Below are 18624 nucleotides of genomic sequence, written 5' to 3'. Positions count from 1 at the left end.
TATACATGAAAATACACGTACGTAATGATTACTAGAATGCAATGTGGACACGTATAGGGATTTTTATCTATTTTGTTCACAGCTCTTTTTCCAGTGCCTGGCACATAGTTGGTAGCCAATAACATTGGTTGAATGAATGAACTGCAGCACAGTAATATTATGTATGAATATGGACAATACCTGAAGGATAATAAACAAGGAAAAAAACTTATTTTAGGTTAATGGAATTAAGAACGATATTCTTTCTTTAATATTGCAGTAACATCAACAAAAACATTTACATATCAATAAATCCAGGACTAGAACACAAGTGTGGATTAGAATCATCCCTTGATTACACACGGTTGACATGGTCCCTAAGGTGGTGTAAACACACAACAGAGACGAGGAAAGCTGCCCTGACGCTGATGAAGAGCTTTCTGTCTGGAGGGCGGTGAGCAGGCTGTATGTGGTGCCAAGTCCACAGCGAGCACACACAGTCAGGGATGACAATAACCTCTGTAAGCTGGCAAGACAGGGACAACTCCAGCACTAGGTGTACTTAGGCAATTCTCAATGTCACTCTGGACATTTCTCATCTCCCTTATAAAAATAAAGTTATATATCAGTACAACACACCCGGCTTCCAGACTATAGCATCGTGAGTATATAAACACACCCACTAACAACCCACAATTTGGAACACAGCAATTTCATTTAGATTCTAAGATACAGGCATGCAAAGAAACCTGACATCAAGTCATAAAAATAGAAATCAGATGGCTGCTCACCACATAAACAGTGTTACTATGCCCAGCTTAAAGACACTTTCCCGTAAGTAGTAACAAAAAAACACCATTACTTAGTTAATTAATCACTATATAAATGAAAGTATTAAAATTCTGCTAAATCAGGGTATGAAAAAGTTAATTTAATAAATAAATGGAAGTCACTGTCAGATAGTATATAAAAAACATGGTGCCACTTAAAGAGAAAGGCTAAAAAGAGGTACTTGGTGTTAAAAACATCAATAGCTCACCCTGGCTAGGTAGCCCAGTTTGTTATACCATCATCCTGATATGCCAAGTGGGTTTTATCCCCAGTCAGGGCATGTACAAGAATCAACCAGTGAATGCATAAATAAGACGAACAACAAATTGATGTTTCTCTCTCCTTTCCTCTCTCTGTCTAAAAATCTATTACAAAACAAACAAACAGCCCGGCCAGTGCGGCTCAGTGGTTGAGCACCAACCTATGAACCAGGAGGTCATGGCTCAATTCCTGGTCAGAGCACGTGCCTAGGTTAAAGGCTCGATTCCCAGTAGGGGCCCTGCAGAAGGCAGCCAATCAATGATTCCCTCTCACCACTGATGTTTGTCTCTCCCTCTCTCTCCCTTCCTCTCTGTATCAATAAAAATATATTTTAAAAATAAAATAAATTAAAAATAAACAAGAACATCAATTGCTTGTTACAAGTGACAAATGCATCGAAACCAGGATTTAAAATTGGGACTATTGAGACTGCACTGAAGGGTCAGAAGCCCTGACACTCGTTATAATTCACCCACAAAGGGGAATGATGATCCACAAAAGAATCTTAGGGCATTTCCCAGCCATATTTTGCTGAATAACAAACACTAGATTCTAAAACAAATCCAAGTAAGAGGGGGCAGAATAGTGTTCTAGAGACCATTTTCCCTGTTCTACTGCAGTTCACACAGCAATTCAAAGAGCAGGAACTGTAGTAAAAACACGCAAAGTCACCAGCTTATTCTCCCGTCCTATCCGGGAATACCAGACTTGAGAAGAGCAGGCAGTTTGGCGTCAGGAGTTTAAAAACATCTGTCCCTTTCTTTTGGTGGTAAAGACACCAACGGCACGACCACCTTCCAGTTTATTCCTGTGCGTCTTCGTCCCGCACCCCAGCCTCCTGCTTTCAAACCGCTGGGTCTGCATTTGTTACCTGCACTGCCCTCCGATCACACCTTCAAGGTTTTCCTGTCCACACAAAGCTGTCACTGCACAGGAGCCCGAGCCCCGAGTAAGGTCGCTCTTCTCCCTTCTTAAGCAGTGGGAGGGGCCCAGCACAGCATCCCCCCTCTCTGCCCACACCCCGACATGCTGCTGAGGAGGGGCCCATCCCAGGGAAAGCCACCGGGCTCTCTCTGAGCAGCTTGACAGCAAATGGCTCAGGAGGCTCAGGGAGCAGCACTGACAGGATTCAACGAAGGACAAAATTCTTCTCGGCTAACTATTCCACATATTGTATTTTAAGTGCCTGTTATTACTAAAAAGGGCCTCTCTCATCTATAACAATAACAATAAGCTAATCTTTGTATAAGTTTCATGTAAAAATAAATGTGGTGGGTAAAAAGGTAACATTGTTTTCTTGGTTCATAGGTCGACGCTCAAGCCCTGAGCCGCGCCGGCTGGCCTCCATTGTTTTCTTTAAAAGCTCATATATGACGGCTTAGAATATTTGTCCGAGATTTTCCTCCCTCCTACTACACTCCACGGGCAATCATCACATCTCCATTACACTGGTGTACGATGAGCTCCTTTCCACGATGGGAACAGCAGTCTCCCCTCAATAACAGATAAGCATGTTCTCTGTTGTCCAGCCTCAGTCCTTGGTCTGATTTCCTGCCGCTTTCCTTTCTCAATTAATGATGTTACTCATGGACTAGTCCAGAACACACACAGGAAGTTATCCTCCCACCCGAGGTCCGCACTAAACCAAAAGCTCAGTGTGTCAGACAGTTGGGGTTTTCTACTTAAGAGACATCCAATCCCAAAAGGCAGTAAAAGGCTGAACTTTATGCTGGACGATGGCGCACGCATAGGCAACTGCCAGACACACAAAAGGAGTCACACAGACCTGAACAACAGTGACAAATTGAAGCCACGCCTCAAAGTTAATAGCTTTTGTTCACAGGCAGCTCTTCCCAAACTGTAATGTTCAACGCCACACGTGACACTCCCTACTGGCCCCAACAGCACCTGAACCTGTGAAAGAAGGAAGACCTGTGTGTCACGGAGTTGTACAGTGCCATGACCCAGGGGGAAATCAGTCATGATCTCCAGACAGACGTGCAGCAGGGGAGCTACAGCAGCCAGAACACCTGTGAACACCATTGTCACCTCAACACTTAAAAGTATTCCCTTCTGTCTCAAAAATACTCATCATAAAAATAAGAAGGCTAGTTTTCAGCCAGCCTGAGAGGAAGATTACGTGTGATTCCTTCTTTCTTTCTCTTTTCCACCGTGTAACCCATTTCAGGGCCTGCAACCTACGGGCAGAGGCTGGGCATGGTTCAAGGCCACGACCTGCTCTGCGCTGGGGCATGAGACCCGGGGACGGGCCTGCCATTCACCCAAGCCCATGCATCTCCTTTATTAGTAAACATGCAATTTCTGCCTGGCCTCTTGGGTCAAATCCCCAAACCACTTAGCACATCACTGCGTCCTTCATGGGCAGCCAAGCCACCAGAAGAGCCAGGCCCCTCGTGGCCCAGCCCCAGAGAGAAAGTGGTCTGAACATGCGCCTCGGTGAAGTCCAGGATGGGGGAAACCTATGTTCTAGCATCATCTACCTTCCATGGATTACTTTCCTTTGTGCCCCATTTTCTCCTAAAAAAAAAAAAAATACATATATATGTGTGTGTGTGTGTGTGTGTGTGTGTGTGTGTGTGTGTGTAGATATATTTTGATTTCAGAGAGGAAGGAAGAGGGAGAGATAGAAACATCAATGATGAGAGAGGATCTTTTTTTAATTTTTTTTTTTTTTTTTTTTTTTTCAAAGAAGGGAAAGGGAGAGAGGTAGAAACATCAATGACAAGAGGGAATCATTGACTGGCTGCTTCCTGCACGCCCCCTACTGGGGACCCAGGTGCAACCTGGGCCTGTGCCCTTGACCAGAATGGGATCTGGGGCCCTTCAGTCCGCAGGCTAATGGCCTATCCACTGAGCCAAACCAGCTAGAGCCTGCCCCATTTTCTCTTGAACTCTTTCCTTGTGTCTTAACTTTCTTCCTCTCTTTTTATCCTTTCATCTCCATTCTAAGTTCTTTTTCCTTATTTTCATGACCTTGAGGGCCAGAATATGCCTTTCATGACATTAGACAAGGATGTCCAGCAGGGTCTAGGTAATCTAACTCACACCAATAGCATCAGCAGCTGTCCTCAACAGCTGACAAAACCCACAAGTATCCAAGAAATTATTTAATACCTACTATGGATGAAATACTGACAGGAAGGATGGGGGCGATAATATGCAAAGCGGTCCCTGCCCTCCAGGAAGTAACAATCTAGTTGGAGAGACCATGCAAAAATATGTGTAAAACAACACAAAGCAGCCAGGAGACGGCAGTGTATGACCTCACACAAGGGGCTGCACCGTCGGGGCACAGACCAACGGAGCGCCCCACCACTGTGTTCCAGGGCTTCTTAACCAGCTCGCTCAGAGGAAGCACAAGCCCGGAGGGTCCTACAAGGTCAGGCGAGCTTTCTAGGGGGAAAGGGTTTTGCAGAGGGCTGGCCATATGTCACCTAACAAGGGAGAGTGTCAAGTGATAAATTTTACGTTACATGTATTTTAACCCCCCCCCCCCCCCACACACACACACAAAGATGGAAAGAGAGGTGCCTGGGCCCCTCAGCTAGCTGTCACTGGCAGGGCTTGCACACAGAATTCCTATGCCCAGATGGAAAGATTCTGATGAACTCAGTCCAGTGATACTGGACCACTCACAGTCACACACAATTCCTTTTCTAATTGTAAATACCAACGCTGTGTGTAACCTGACAATATGATTAAAGCAAAAGCAGCTAGCTGACCAGACAGGGAGAGGTGTGCAGGGTGAGGAGGAAAGAAACCCGATCCTCCTTTCTCCCAGGGCGATGCCCTCTAGAAGCAGAGTCCCAGCAGCTGTGCTAGAGCTATGGTGCAGAAATCCCAAACCCAGGGCTTCTATGGTCTCCATTCTCCCGAGTTCTGCTGAGCACAGAGAGAAAGTCGGCAATCACTTTAACGAATGAGTCACACAAAAAGTCTAGCATTCAGCTTGTAGCTAGTTGCTTATAAACCCCTGAGTATCTAAATCCAAGGTATTATTAGGCTTTGCTGACCACCTTGGGGAAAAAATCCCTAAACTGGAAAACTATTACAGAAATCATACACAGCACACCTCAGTTAATTCCATTTACCAATACTAACAGAAGATTATTGGGCTGAAATCAAGCCAATGTACCTTTGACTTCAACCTCGAGCACACAACCAAGTCCATATAATAGTTCCAAAGAGAGTCAGTGAAAACAGTAAAATAAGAAAAATGTCCCCATTTTCACATAGTGGGCAACACAATAAGGGAAAGAAAGAAGCTGGGAAATTGTCTACAGGACCGTAAAAATGGTGCACGGTGTTCTACGTGAGAGTGCAGTATTACCTACGACAAAATACACAGTGAGGACAAGAACTGGCTGAGGGGCAAGACGCTGAACAGTATGCACCCTCGCCGGAGGCTCAGTTGGTTGGAGCATCATCCCAGGCACCAGGAGGCTGCGTGTGCATCCCAGTCAGGGCATATAGCTAGGTTTTGGGCTCCATCCCCAGTTGGGGCGCATACGGGGCGAGTACGGGCATGTATGGGAGGTAACCGATTGATATTTCTCTCTGTCTCTCTTCCTTCCTTCCTCTCTAAAACCAATGAAAATTTAGAGAAAGAGAAAAGTATGCTAGTTAAGTGTTAAAAATAAGATTCTTGCTGGAATAACCAACTTTGTTAATTCCTTAAAATTTCCGTATTAACAACCCCCTCAAATCCGTGCAATACCAGCTGTGAGAACTTACTTTGTTCTCCCAGCATTAGACTAGTCAGCAGTGTACGGAGCAAACGAGATCATCAGCCCAGAGGCACTGACTGCTTAGGGCAAACATTTACCAGTCACTCACACATGGTTGTGTAGAAGATGGTGATTCTGATGCTTATCAGACTTTACCCAATAAAGTTTCATAAGACTCACTTTCTTAAGCAAGTGTTATCTGTGCAATTCTGCTTCTATATATTTCTGGTCTATCTTTCTTGAATCCATCCCACCCCTCCTTTGTAATTCTTAGCAGTCTGAGAATCTGAGGGTCTTAGATATGCATATACCAGAAAACAAAGTAAATGCATCAAAAATGTGTCCAAATGATGCAACATATACTCAAATTTGGCTTCAAGCTACAGAGCCATCCCATCGGCCTGAAGGAAAAGTTAGTTAACAACAGTTCATGTTTAGCTTTAATTGGAGGGGGGCAGGATTACACGTGGAACTGACAGCACTGCTCACCTTGAGGACAGAGGCTAGGCTGGTCATGTGCTCATTGAGAGCGCCCTCGGACTCCTTGTAGGTCAAGCAGGTGAACTGGTACTCCTCAGGATCAAAGGCATCGGCCCCCTGCTGCTCCACATCGCTGGCTACTCCCACGTAATAGTCCTCTATGTCCCCAGGGTCCTCGTCCTCTTCCTCTTCTTCACAATTTGGGTCATAGTCCTCTTCATTGCTGTCAGACCCCTGGCTATTCATGTCCACCGACATCTTAGCATCCAGCCAAGTTGCAAATCAGGAAAGCAGGGTTTTTTCCCCTCCCCCCCCAACTTTACCACTTTCTCAAATGCATTAGTGTTTTTGTCTTCTAAGGAAGAAAAAGAAAAAAATGTGTGTTACTTATTTTCACTGTGAGAAGTTGTAACAGAAGTCATTCAAGAATCAAAATGGCATAGCCCTGACCCTACCCCACTATAACTTATTCCCAACTCTGGTCTCTCACAGGTAATCTCAACATCACCTCCCTGCCCAAGCATATCCCAGGGAAACCTTTCCTGGAGAGGCAGAGGTGGCTGACAATGGTACTTCCCGTGAAGGGCCTGGCATGGAAGAGTCAGGCTGTCTGCTCTGTCACATTCCCATGGGTCGTCCTTCCTGCCAGTCTCTGAGACACACACCCCACAGCTGCCCACAGGGGAAGCAAGTTCACAGGCTGAACTACCACAGCTTAAAACCTCGCTGCTGGTCATGCCCACGGAGTGGCGGCACAGACAGCACACAAACAGGGACAGTTCCAAGTATAAAACGAGGGAAAGGATGTGACTTTTTCATAGACATCGCTCTCAGATATCTGGAAAGCAGGTGCATAGACAGAATAGGAAAATAAAAGCCACATAGCTCTTCAACACCCTCCTCTAGTCAGCGAAGTTAACTGACTCAGTCTTTTTTTTTTAAAGATTTATTTTATTATTATTTTATTCATTTATTTTTTTAGAGAGAGAAAGAAAGAGAGAGAGAAACATGGATGTGAGAGCAAAACATGGATCGGCTGCCTCCTTCACTCCCCCTACCAGGGATCAAGCCTGACACCCAGGCATGTGCCCTGACCAGAATCGAACTGGCAACCTTTCAGTACACAGGACAATTCCCAACCAACTGAACCACACAGGCCAGGGCCTGACTCAGTCTGAAAGTGTTTTACTGATCTTTTAAAAACAGTACTTAGAGGAAAAGAAACTGGCCTAACAGAGAAGGAAAACTATGGGTATTCTTGTCTTAGCAGGATCAAGGCTAGGGAAAACCAGAATCCATTTAGGGTGAAGAGTTCAAATGAAAACAGCTACTGAAAAACCCTCTCAGATCAGAACGTTACTCAATTACATATAAAGGAACAGAGAACACTAGTTGAGAAAGCAAAATAATCACAAGTACTAACTTCAACTCAAAGAAGATTTTGGCAAATACCCGTTAACTTCTCTGCACAAGTACTATTTCAAGTGATCATTTGCAAAGAACAGAATCAAATAATGACTTACATCTAAAAATTAATAGAACATTAAAATGCAAGAGCATTTGAATTGAATAGTATGTAAATAATTTACACAACAAAATCTGGATTAAATACAAATGTAAAGGCTATTTGAAGTAGACAATTTCTCTTAAAAAAACATAATTAAAACAAAGATTTAGAATACATATAAATATGTAAGCAGTCTAAAGGTTAGAGCCATGTTTTAATGATAAAATAAATTTTAAAAAATCAATGAATCTGTTTGATATTAACTATAAATGCCCAATTTTTAAAAATCACAAGAGGACAATAAATAGGATACTTGCAATTTCACTTTTAACAAACTGGTTTATATGGCAGAACCACCAATTCACAACTGAACCTAACTATGGCATTTTTCCTTTAGAAGAAAAGTTAATTTCTAAATTAAAAATACCTGTAGTCCTCGAAGATCTTTCAGGAAGATGTTACCCAAATATTCTGTCATATAATTTCCATCTAAAATGAAAAGAGAATTCTATTTATATATTTTTAAAATGATACCCTACTTTTGCAAATTTATTTTTAAAAAGCAAAGATTTTAGCCCTGGCTGGTTTGGCTCAGTGGATAGATCACTGGCATGCGGACTGAAGGGTGCCAGGTTCAATTCCAGTCAGGGACATGCAGGAGGTAGTCGATCAATGATTCTCTCTCATCATTGATGTTTCTATCTCTCTCCCTTCCTCTGAAATCAACAAAAATACTTTTAAAAAATTAAAAGTAGCCGAAACCGGTTTGGCTCAGTGGATAGAGCGTCGGCCTGCGGACTGAAGGGTCCCAGGTTCAATTCCGGTCAGGGGCATGTACCTTGGTTGCGGGCACATCTGTGCAGGAGGCAGCTGATCAATGTTTCTCTCACATCGATGTTTCTGACTCTCTATCTCTCTCCCTTCCTCTCTGTAAAAAAATCAATTAAAGTTAAAAAAAGCCAGCTTAAAAAAATTAAAAGTAAAGACATTTAAAAGGATAAGCAGCAAGGGACCAGAGTAACTATGAAATTACAGCTGACACTTGAATATGAGTCTGAACTGCACAGGCCCACTTATATGGAGTTTTTCAATAAATACTGTAAATATGTGTTCTCTTCCTTATAATTTTCTTTTCTCTAGCTTACTTTATTATAGTAACCTATATATAAAAAAGGCTAATATGCTAAGTGTCCATCCGACCAGTTGCTATAATGCACTGACCACCAGGGGGCAGACGCTCAACGCAGGAGCTGCCGTGATGCACACTGGCCATTTACAGAGAAACAGCACCACAGACCTGGTGCTGGCAAAGCAATACTCGGCTTCCCCCAAGTGGGACACAGGCCCCACCACCACCCTGAGCGACAGCCCACCAAATCGCAGCCAACGCTGCCGAGACTCCATGGCACAAAATGCGGCCCACAGCCCAGTCCAGCCTGCAAACAGTCACTGTGGACACCAGGTAATGATGTCACGTAGCAACACCCGGCTTCCTCTCCCTAGCGACTAGCCTCCTTGGAGTTTCTTCAGCCCAGGAACACAACTTGCTTTATAGCCAGGTGGAAACATTTTACACTTTAACCAAATATCTGTGAAGCGTTTTCCTGTGCCTCATCTCATTTGATCCTCTCAGAACTCCTGGAGAAGGTCGATATGTGACTCAGTAGAATCCTATTTTCATTTCATTAGCTGGAAAATGAAGATTTAGAAAGTTTAGAAACTTGACCCGACTGAAAAGAAGAAATGGTGGACCCTGAAAATGACTTCAGGTTTTCTCACAGCGCAGAATATAGTCAAACACTGCTGCAGTTAAATATTTTACCCTTTGTTCTCCCTGCAACCTAATAATAATAATAATAATAATCTGCTTTATGTTGATATTTATTGCTGTGTTGCTGACAATTACCTGAAAGAGAAGTTGGGGTGCTTCACTGGGCTGGGAAAAGTTTAGCTACATCAGAAAGCAGGTCTAATTAACACGTTAAGCACCATGTCAGTCACCGGTGACTGACACTATACTTTCTGTCCGGAAGACAAAACAGGCTTGGCGCTTAGTTGAGCAAGCTTATTCTATATATATAAAAGGCTAAGTTGACTCATGCATACGCCATATATATAAAGCTCTCGCTGGCATCAATCACGTGTGTGTTTCGATCTGTCAGTCGATCATGAATTTGGTTGACACTTCTATTATAGAGAAAGGGTGAATAGCGATATTAAAATATTTCTTCTAATTAATTTCCTTTCAATGTGCACAAATCCGTGCACTGGACCACTACTATATAGTATACTAGAGGCCCAATGCATGAAATTCATGCAAGAGTAGGCCTTCATTCCTGCGGCTGCCGGCATCGGCTTCCCTCTGGCTGCCAGCAGGCACCCAGGACCTGGGCTCCCCTCGCAGCCCTGGCTTTGTCCGAAAGGTCGTCCTGAAGGACATATGGTCTAATTAGCATGTTATGCTTTTATTATTAGAGGTGATAAATGTAACATACAAAACATATTAATTGATGTTTGTTATTGGTCAATAGCAGGCTACCAATTAGGTATTTGGGGAGTAAAAAGTTATACATAGCTCTGGTTGGGTAGGTGGCTCAGTTGGTTAGAGCACTGTCCCGATATACCAAGGTTGCAGGTTCAATCCCTGGTCAGGGCACATACAAAAAGCAATCAATCAATGCATAAATAAGTAGAACAACAAATCAATTTCTCTCTCTCTCTCTAAAAGTCAATAATAATAAAAAGTTATGCATAGATTTTTGACTGCACAGAGGGTCAACCCCACATTGTTCAAGGGTCAACTGTATTTTCTTATATGCCCCACAGAAATCCACTCGTCATAATTATATTGACAAGTTATACGGTCTTAAAAAAACTAAGCATTCAAAGTAAACAGATGACAGTGATCTAAACTGGGTCCTGGTGATAGAAATGTATACCCAATTCCCTCCCTCAGTTTGAGAGACAACCACCTTACACGTATTGTTCAATTCTAAGTGCTGACAGAGTAAACTGCGACTGAATTAAAACTGGACTTTTACTATAAAGTCACCTACACCGTGGCAGTCTAACACAGAATACTGCCACTATTTCAGATCTCAAGTTCTCATAAAAAAAATTATTTTCAAATAAAAAATGTCAGGCCCTCTTGGTTAGCGCACCATCCCAATAAGCCAAGGTTGCCGGTTTGATCCCTGACCAGGGCACATACAAGTAGCAACCAAGGAATGCATACAACAAATTGATACTTCTCTCTTTCTACAATCAATCAATTAAAAAATGTCTCCTCTAGGATGCTGCTAGGCAGACTAACACCCATTCCCTACCTCTCTTCTGACATGCTCAAGGGCCACCCAACTGTCACAGAGATACAGATCCCACTATCTAGGACTAAGTACTACTTGCTTACTCAATTATAAATTTTACTAGAGGCCCGGTGCACGAAATTTGTGCACTGGGGGGGGGGGGGGGAGGGTGTCTGAGCCTGGCCTTTGCCTCTCACAGTCCGGGAGCCCTCAGGGGATGTCCAACTGACTGCCGGCTTAGGCCCGCCCTGTGTGGGGAGTGGGCCTAAGCTGTCAGTCGGACAACCTTAGCGCTGCCAGAGGTGGGAGAGGCTCCCGCCACCACTGCTGAGCTTGCCAGCCGTGAGCCTGGCTTTGGCTGAGCGCTCTGACCCCCAAGGGGCAGCTCCTGTGTTGAGCGTCTGCCCCATGGTGGTCAGTGCATCACAGAGACAGGTCGTTCCACCCTTTGGTCGATTTGCATATTAGCCTTTTATTATACAGGAGGATATTATATAGGATGTCTAGTTCTTTATCCTTTAGGATTTCTTGGAAAACCAGAGCTTACAACTTTCAAACATAGACAGGCAAATATAAATTAAGTGAAAACCAAAGTCCAAACTATAGTGGATGATTATTTTCAAAATAGTAGAGGAACGACTGACTTTAAAAAACAACACTTTTTTCTTTTACTTGTATTTTTATAGAGACAAGAGGCCCAGCAAGCACGAAATCGTGCGCAAGTAGCTCGCTGCCACTTGCCTCAGCTGGCCGCCCCGCCCATTGCGGCTCATAGCTCTCTGCTGCACGTGGTTCTCCACCACTAGTAAGTGGCGCCCTGCCTGCCGTGAGAGCCATTGCTCGTTCGGTCATGACGGCGGCATTACGGCGTGACAGCCACAGAGCTTTTTTTAAAAATATATTTTATTGATTTTTCAGAGAGAGGAAAGGAGAGGGATAGAGTTAGAAACATCCATCAGCTGCCTCCCGCACACCCCGCACTGGGGATGTGCCTACAACCAAGGCACATGTCCCCGACCAGAATCGAACCCGGGACCCTTCAGTCCGCAGGCTGACGCTCTATCCACTGAGCCAAACCGGTCAGGGCCACAGACCTTTTATGTAAGAGATACTGCTTACCAGGCAAACAACCTATGAATATTGCCCCTATCTACAAAATATCACTACCAATAACAACTCTCATGCAATGGGAGCCAATTACAAGTCAGATGATTCTCAGTAAATCTTCACAACCCTACAAAGTGGCTTTCATCTTCTTCTTACCAATGAGGAAGCTAGAGTTCAAAAAGGTTAAGTTACCTGCCCAGGACCACACAGCTGGCAGCCAGAGAGCCAGGGTCCTGCTTCCACCAGATTCATGGCCTATCGTGACTCCTAACTCCCATTCTTTTTTTAAATATATTTTAGTTGATTTCAGAGAGGAAGGGAGAGAGAGAAAGAGAGAGAGAAACATCCATGATGACAGAGAATCGTGGATCAGCTGCCTCCTGCCCGCCCCACACTGGGGATCGCGCCCACAACCCGGGCATGTGTCCTGACTGGGAATCCAACCGTGACCTCCTGGCTCATAGGTCGATGATGCTCATCCCCTGAGCCACACTGGTCAGGCCCCCATCCCTCTTAGTTACCTCCAGAATCACACCGAAAAAGCATGCTTTTCCCTTTCTCTGGAATTCCTTCCCAGGATCTGGCAGTGAGGGGCAACCTTTTGAGCTTGGTGTGTCAAACTTCGCCAAAAAACTGAGCATCACTCGGGTAGTGTGTCCCTTTGAGGAAAAAACATTATTTCACAAATGTTTCATCCTCAGGAGCAGCAAATGTTTCATCCTCCGCATGGCGTGTCATCAGAAATGGCTACGCGTGTCAGTGCTGACACGCGTGTCATAGGTTCGCCATCACTGGCTTAGAGGTTGCGCAGGCTTTGGTTGTGTCCTGCCCACACCCTGACCAGGGGATCCACGCCGAGACCCTTTCCATGGGATGACGCTCCAACCAACTGAGCCATCCGGCCAGGGCAGTTTTAATCTTTCCAAAGTTAAATATCCCTATTCTACTTGAAAAAGTGCTGACACCCCTCAAAGGGCCAGTATGTCACTGCCTTGCGAACAGAATTGAGGACAACTTCGATTTCCTCAGATGTTAAATGTTATCCCGACATCCTAGACAGAAAAGCAGTAAAACACATTATTTGCCCCAGAGCCAAAGACCTTGACATCCACCGTGGGCTCAAGGGTCCAGACTGAAGACCTTTCCGTTTAAAGTCCACGGTAACAGAGGCTTTTAGGGGAGTCCGACGACATTTATTCCAGACACAGCATTTAGCCCCGAATGGTCACTTACCGAGCTTGCGTCTCCGGAGAAAACGACTTGGCACAGAAATATGAACCAACAACTTAGTTTCAAAACTCCGCACTCCGTCTCGTACGGTCAAATACGGCAGCTGCTTAGCCACACGAGGTTTTTAAGTTTTAACGTAAAAAAATGAAATTTAAAACTTGGTTTCTCAGTCGCCCCAGCCACAGGTCAAATGCTCAGTGGCCACACGTGGCTAGTGGCTCGCCCACTGAGCAGCGAAGGGACACAGCATGTCCTGCGGCCGCAAGTCCTACGGGGCTGAGCGACCATCGACCGGCCTGAGGGGAAGGCACCCGACCCCACGGCCGCCTGTCCCGCGGGCACAGCGGCGACGGGCGAGGCGGCTCCTGGGCCGCACGTCCCTTCCGAGGCGCCGGGAGAGCCGCGAGATCACGGACCCGCGCGCTGGGGACCCCTCCCGGCGGGGCGGACGTTAACTAAGCGCGCGGGCGGCCTGGCCACGGCTCCCAGCAAGGACTCGGGTGGGGAGCCCGGAGGCGGCGCGTTTCCCGGCGCCCGTTGGGGAGGCCCAGGCGCCGGGCGGTCAGAGGCGCTGGCCCCCGACCTCTCCGCGAGCTGCGGCGCCTCGAGGAGGAAAGACGGGGCCGCCCGCCGCCCGCCCGCCCTCCTCGGCCTACTCTTCGGCCGCCCCCCGCGCACGGCAGCGGGAGCCAAGACCACGTACCGGCTGCCGGGGGCGCTGGGGCCTCGCGGGCGGCGACGAAGGCGGAGCCCCGGACGGGCTAGGGAGGCGCGCGGAGAGCCCACCCCTCCCCGGCCGCCGGGTAAACAAGGCCGCGCCGCGCTCCCCACACTTACCGGGAGCCGCGGCCCCGCGGCCGCTGAGCCCGGGCGGGCCGGGCCGGGTCGAGCCAGGCCAGAGGGACCGGAGCCAGGCGCGGCGGCGGCGGAGGCGGCGGGCCGACGCCGGTCTAGGCCCGCGCTGCTTCCTCCGGCGGAGCGGTCTCCGCAACTCCGGAAGTGCTCGGCGCGCCTGCGTCACTTCCGGCCCGGGGTCGGCCCGCGGTCGCCGGGGTCGCAGCCGGCGCTGGGTAGTGTGACCCTTCGGCCGACTCTTGGCGGTAGCCCGTCGCCGGGTCCCGGAGGCCGACGTGGGCACGCCGGCTCCGAGGGAGGCGGGCGCCGCGGAGGAGCGGGTTCGGCTCCCGGCGGCGTGGTCCTGGCCGGGCTTCCGGCTGCACGCCGCCCGCGGGGCTTTCCCCAGCGCCGGCCGGCCGGACGCCTCACTCCGCTGTTTGTGCTCGGGCGTTGGGTGCGGGGATCATCGCCTGAGGTCCGTGGAGTCCGGGCGTAAAGGACTGTTATTCCCCGCGGGGCCTTCGGGTCGGCGCGCCGGGCCGCCCGGTGCCTCCGCTTTGAGGCCGACGCCTGGGGGCCCCCAGCCGCAGGGCTTCTGCGCGCCCCGAGCCGCGATCCAGTTATTTCCTTTCCCATTGGCCACACGAAACTGAATGCTAACTGCCTCGCTGCACCCCCCGCCCCCCAACAATGTAGGAAGTGCCAGTTGTGACTTGCACCTTCTAGGACCTGTTGTCAGCCCTCAAGGGGAGAACCTCGGAGGCTCCCTCGAGTTGCTGCGGGCACGAGTGGAGATGTCAGGGGGTGTCCAACCGTTCCCGTCCAGACACGGGTCGTGTATGTCCCGCTGCTATTGGAGATATCCATGTGTATCTTATTTAGTTCTTGCTTCTTGTATGTACTCATGTGTATTTCTTATACATGAGTTCAACTTTCAGTTTAGCTCAAAACATGTACCGAAATCAGGTGCAAATACGTACTAGAAAACTCCAAATTAAATTGGAGTAATTAATGGTAGCGAGTATGTTTATTGTAGGATTTTCTGATGGACTCCTCACTTGTATATTAGCAGCATAAAAGTCTACTATAGCCAAAACTGGTTTGGCTCAAGTGGATAGAGCGTAGGCCTGTGGACTGAGGACTGAAGGGTCCCAGGGTTCGATTCCGGTCAAGGGCATGTACCTTGGTTGCAGGCACATCCCCAGTAGGGGGTGTGCAGGAGGCAGCTGATCGATGTTTCTCTCTCATCGATGTTTCTAGCTCTCTATCCCTTTCCCTTCCTCTCTGTAAAAAAATCAATAAAATATATATTTTTTAAAAAGTCTACTATAATCCAGTGTACTCACTACATTTGTTTTGAGAAAACAGTCCTTTGTTTATTTAATAAATAATAGATAGTGTTCAAAGGCATCTATTGACAAGGAAAGGTATTTATGATAAACTTTTTAAAAAAAATACTTTATTGACTTCAGAGAGGGGGAGAGAGAGAAACATCAATGATGAGAGGGAATCATTAATCAGCTGCCTCCTGCGTGCCTTCTACTGGGGATGGAGCCTGTAACTGGGCATGTGCCCTGACCAGGAATTGAACTGATAACCCTTTGTTCCATGGGACGATGCTCAACCAACTGAACCACACTGGCCAGGGCTCAGGGACCTTGTCTTACCAGCTGTTCTTTCTCCCTTCTTGATGTTTCCATCAGCCTCAGTCCCACCTTTAAAAAAAAAACCTAAAGTCTAAACTCTCCTTTAATTCTTTGTTCCTTTCCCTTCCCTACCAAGCTCCTTGAACCAATAACTGACTCTCAGGGCCTCTGCCTTCTTGCTGCCTTTTCAGCATTAGATCCATCATGTGTCAACACTCCTGGCAAGCTTCTTCTAAGTGTCATCAATGACTACTAGTTAACCCTAATGAGCACTTAAAATCCATTCGTTTGACCCAGCATTTGATCATTTCATCTCTTGGACTCAAAGGCACCATTTTATCTTCATTTTTCTCCAAAACTCTAATAGCAGCCTCTGCTCTGGGGGCCCCTCCTTTCATGCTGGCCCCCACCAGGGGGTTACAAAGATATCTCATGCTGAAGCCTTCCTGGCTCCTGGCTCTGGCCTTCACCGCTCCTGGCCCCCAGGCTACGCATGTGACAGCAGCCAGGTGTATCCCCAGATGGACCCCGGGCACAGCCATCGCAGTGTGTCTGGAGCCCAGAATTACTGTAGGATTCCTGGTAATGCCTCTGGGTTCTGGCTTCTTTCCCATCCTTCCATGACCTCTGCCTCAGTTCATGCCTTTACTGCCTCTTGCCTGGACTGCTGTGTTCTCTCTTAACTGGTTTCCCTGCTTCCAGTTCCTTCCAGAACAAATTTATCCATCCAAACTAGGTTTTCTAAGACAGATTGGATCGTGTCACTACTTGTGCTTAAAAGCTCTAAGTGGTTAGAGTGTTGGCCTGTGCACTAATGGGTCCCAGGTTTGATTCCCAGTCAAGGGCACCTATCTGGGTTGTGGGTTTGATCTCTGCCCTGGGGGTGGAGGGTACACAATCAGGAGGCAACCCATTGAGGTGTCTCTCTCACATCGTGGAGGTTTTCCCTCTCCCTCCCTCCCGCCCTTCTTCTTTCTCTGAAAAGCAGCGAGGAAAAAATATCCTCAGGTGAGGATTAGCAACAACACATTCTAACATGGTTTCCCATCATCTTCTAGAAAACACCTATAATAGAGAGTAGACAGGCTTTTGTGCCTTGCCCCAGCCCCCTTGCCCTCCACTGCCCTACAGTCACTTCCTGATCGCAATCCTGATCCTGTTCCTCATCTTTCCACCCCAGCATACATGGTCCATCTTCCCCACTCCAGGCTTCCCTCCTACCTGGGAGTGCCTCTGTAGGGGGACTTACCAGGCCACCTTGACATTGAGGTACCTGCTACAGAATAGGGGTATAACTACTATTCACAGCTTTTTTTTTAAAATATATATATTTTTTATTGATTTTTTACAGAGAGGAAGAGAGAGGGATAGAGAGTTAGAAACATCGATGAGAGAGAAACATCGATCAGCTGCCTCTTGCACACCCCCTACTGGGGATGTGCCTGAAACCAAGGTACATGCCCTTGACAGGAATCGAACCTGGGACCCTTGAGTCCCCAGGCCGACGCTCTATCCACTGAGCCAAACCGGTTTCGGCTATTCACAGCTTTTTTTAATTTAAAAAATTTCACACATACAGGAATGAAAGAGTAATATGATGACTACCTGGATACTGTGCACCTACAGTCAATAAGGCCAAACATTAGCATAATCCTGAACTTCTCTCTCACATACCTTTTATTGTCTTCATTAACAATTCCTTTAAATTCTTCTTTCAGAATATGCCCAGTATCCAAATACTCCTCCCGCCTCCTCTGCTATGCCCCCTGATCCGAGCCCAGTATAGAAATGAGCCTTCTCGCCGAAACCGGTTTGGCTCAGTGGATAGAGCGTCGGCCTGCGGACTGAGGGGTCCCGGGTTTGATTCCAGTCAAGGGCATGTACATTGGTTGCGGGCACATCCCCGGTAGGGGGTGTGCAGGAGGCAGCTGGTCGATGTTTCTCTCTCATCGATGTTTCTAGCTCTCTATCCCTCTCCCTTCCTCTCTGTGAAAAATCAATAAAATATATTAAAAAGAAAGAAATGAGCCTCCTCCAGACTGTCCGCTTTCCGCTCGCTTCCTACAGCCTATCCTCACCCAGCACTCAGAGGGCTCCTGTTAACCCAGCAGTCAGGCTGTCACTGCCTTGCTCAAAACACCAGAATGGGTCCCATCTCCTTCAGAAGAGAAGCTGATGTCCTCACAGGGACCAAGTCAGCTTTGTGTGCTACCCTCACCTCCACCTCTTGGTCAGCTACTGTAGCCTCTTGCTCTCCCTCACTACTCTGGCCTCGGAGGCCTCCCTGTGGTTCCTGACAGAACAGGACAGACCATCTCTGGGCTTTTTTTTTTTTTTTTTTTTTTTTAGTATATTTTATTGATTTTTACAGAGAGGAAGGGAGAGAGATAGTTAGAAACATCGATGAGAGAGAAACATCAATCAGCTTCCTCCTGCACACCCCCTACTGGGGATGTGCCTGCAACCAAGGTATATGCCCCTGACCAGAATCGAACCCGGGACCCTTCAGTCCGCAGGCCGACGCTCTATCCACTGAGCCACACCGGTTAGGGCACATCTCAGGGCTTTTGCATGTATGGGAGGGCCCTCAACCTCCACGCCCTTTCTCCGGACAGGACGCGCTCCCTCACCTTCCCAGGTCTTGAATCCAGCCACCTTCTCAGTGAAAGCCTCCTCACTCACCTCATCCAAGT

The 18624-nt window shown here is 47.3% G+C and overlaps 1 protein-coding gene and 1 pseudogene across 7 annotated transcripts in view; both read right to left on the bottom strand.

Annotated features, from left to right (window-relative positions):
• ARIH2 (ariadne RBR E3 ubiquitin protein ligase 2) overlaps positions 1–14599 on the bottom strand; it is a 49308-nt gene extending 34709 nt beyond the window's left edge. The window contains exons 1-3 of one of the 7 annotated variants that reach the window (XR_008554498.1): positions 14286–14599; positions 8234–8295; positions 6309–6654 (exon numbers count right to left, since the gene is read on the bottom strand). Coding sequence is in view for 5 of the 7 variants with exons in the window: in XM_008155826.3 (XP_008154048.1) it covers positions 6309–6557 (249 nt within the window). In the remaining 2 variants the exon portion in view is untranslated. Of the gene's footprint in view, positions 1–6308; positions 6655–8233; positions 8296–12739; positions 12856–13330; positions 13351–13451; positions 14122–14285 lie in introns of those variants that run through there. The other 6 variants (XM_008155826.3, XM_054708119.1, XM_054708121.1 and 3 more) reach the window with 6 other exon arrangements.
• LOC114228653 (small nucleolar RNA SNORA42/SNORA80 family) lies at positions 3240–3362 on the bottom strand (annotated as a pseudogene).
• Positions 14600–18624: the final 4025 nt, after the last annotated feature.

Source organism: Eptesicus fuscus, chromosome 18, assembly GCF_027574615.1.
Source record: "Eptesicus fuscus isolate TK198812 chromosome 18, DD_ASM_mEF_20220401, whole genome shotgun sequence".
Taxonomy (NCBI): domain Eukaryota; kingdom Metazoa; phylum Chordata; class Mammalia; order Chiroptera; family Vespertilionidae; genus Eptesicus; species Eptesicus fuscus.
The sequence above is the reverse complement of the archived record's forward strand: the minus strand, read 5'-3'. Positions and strand labels throughout refer to the sequence as shown.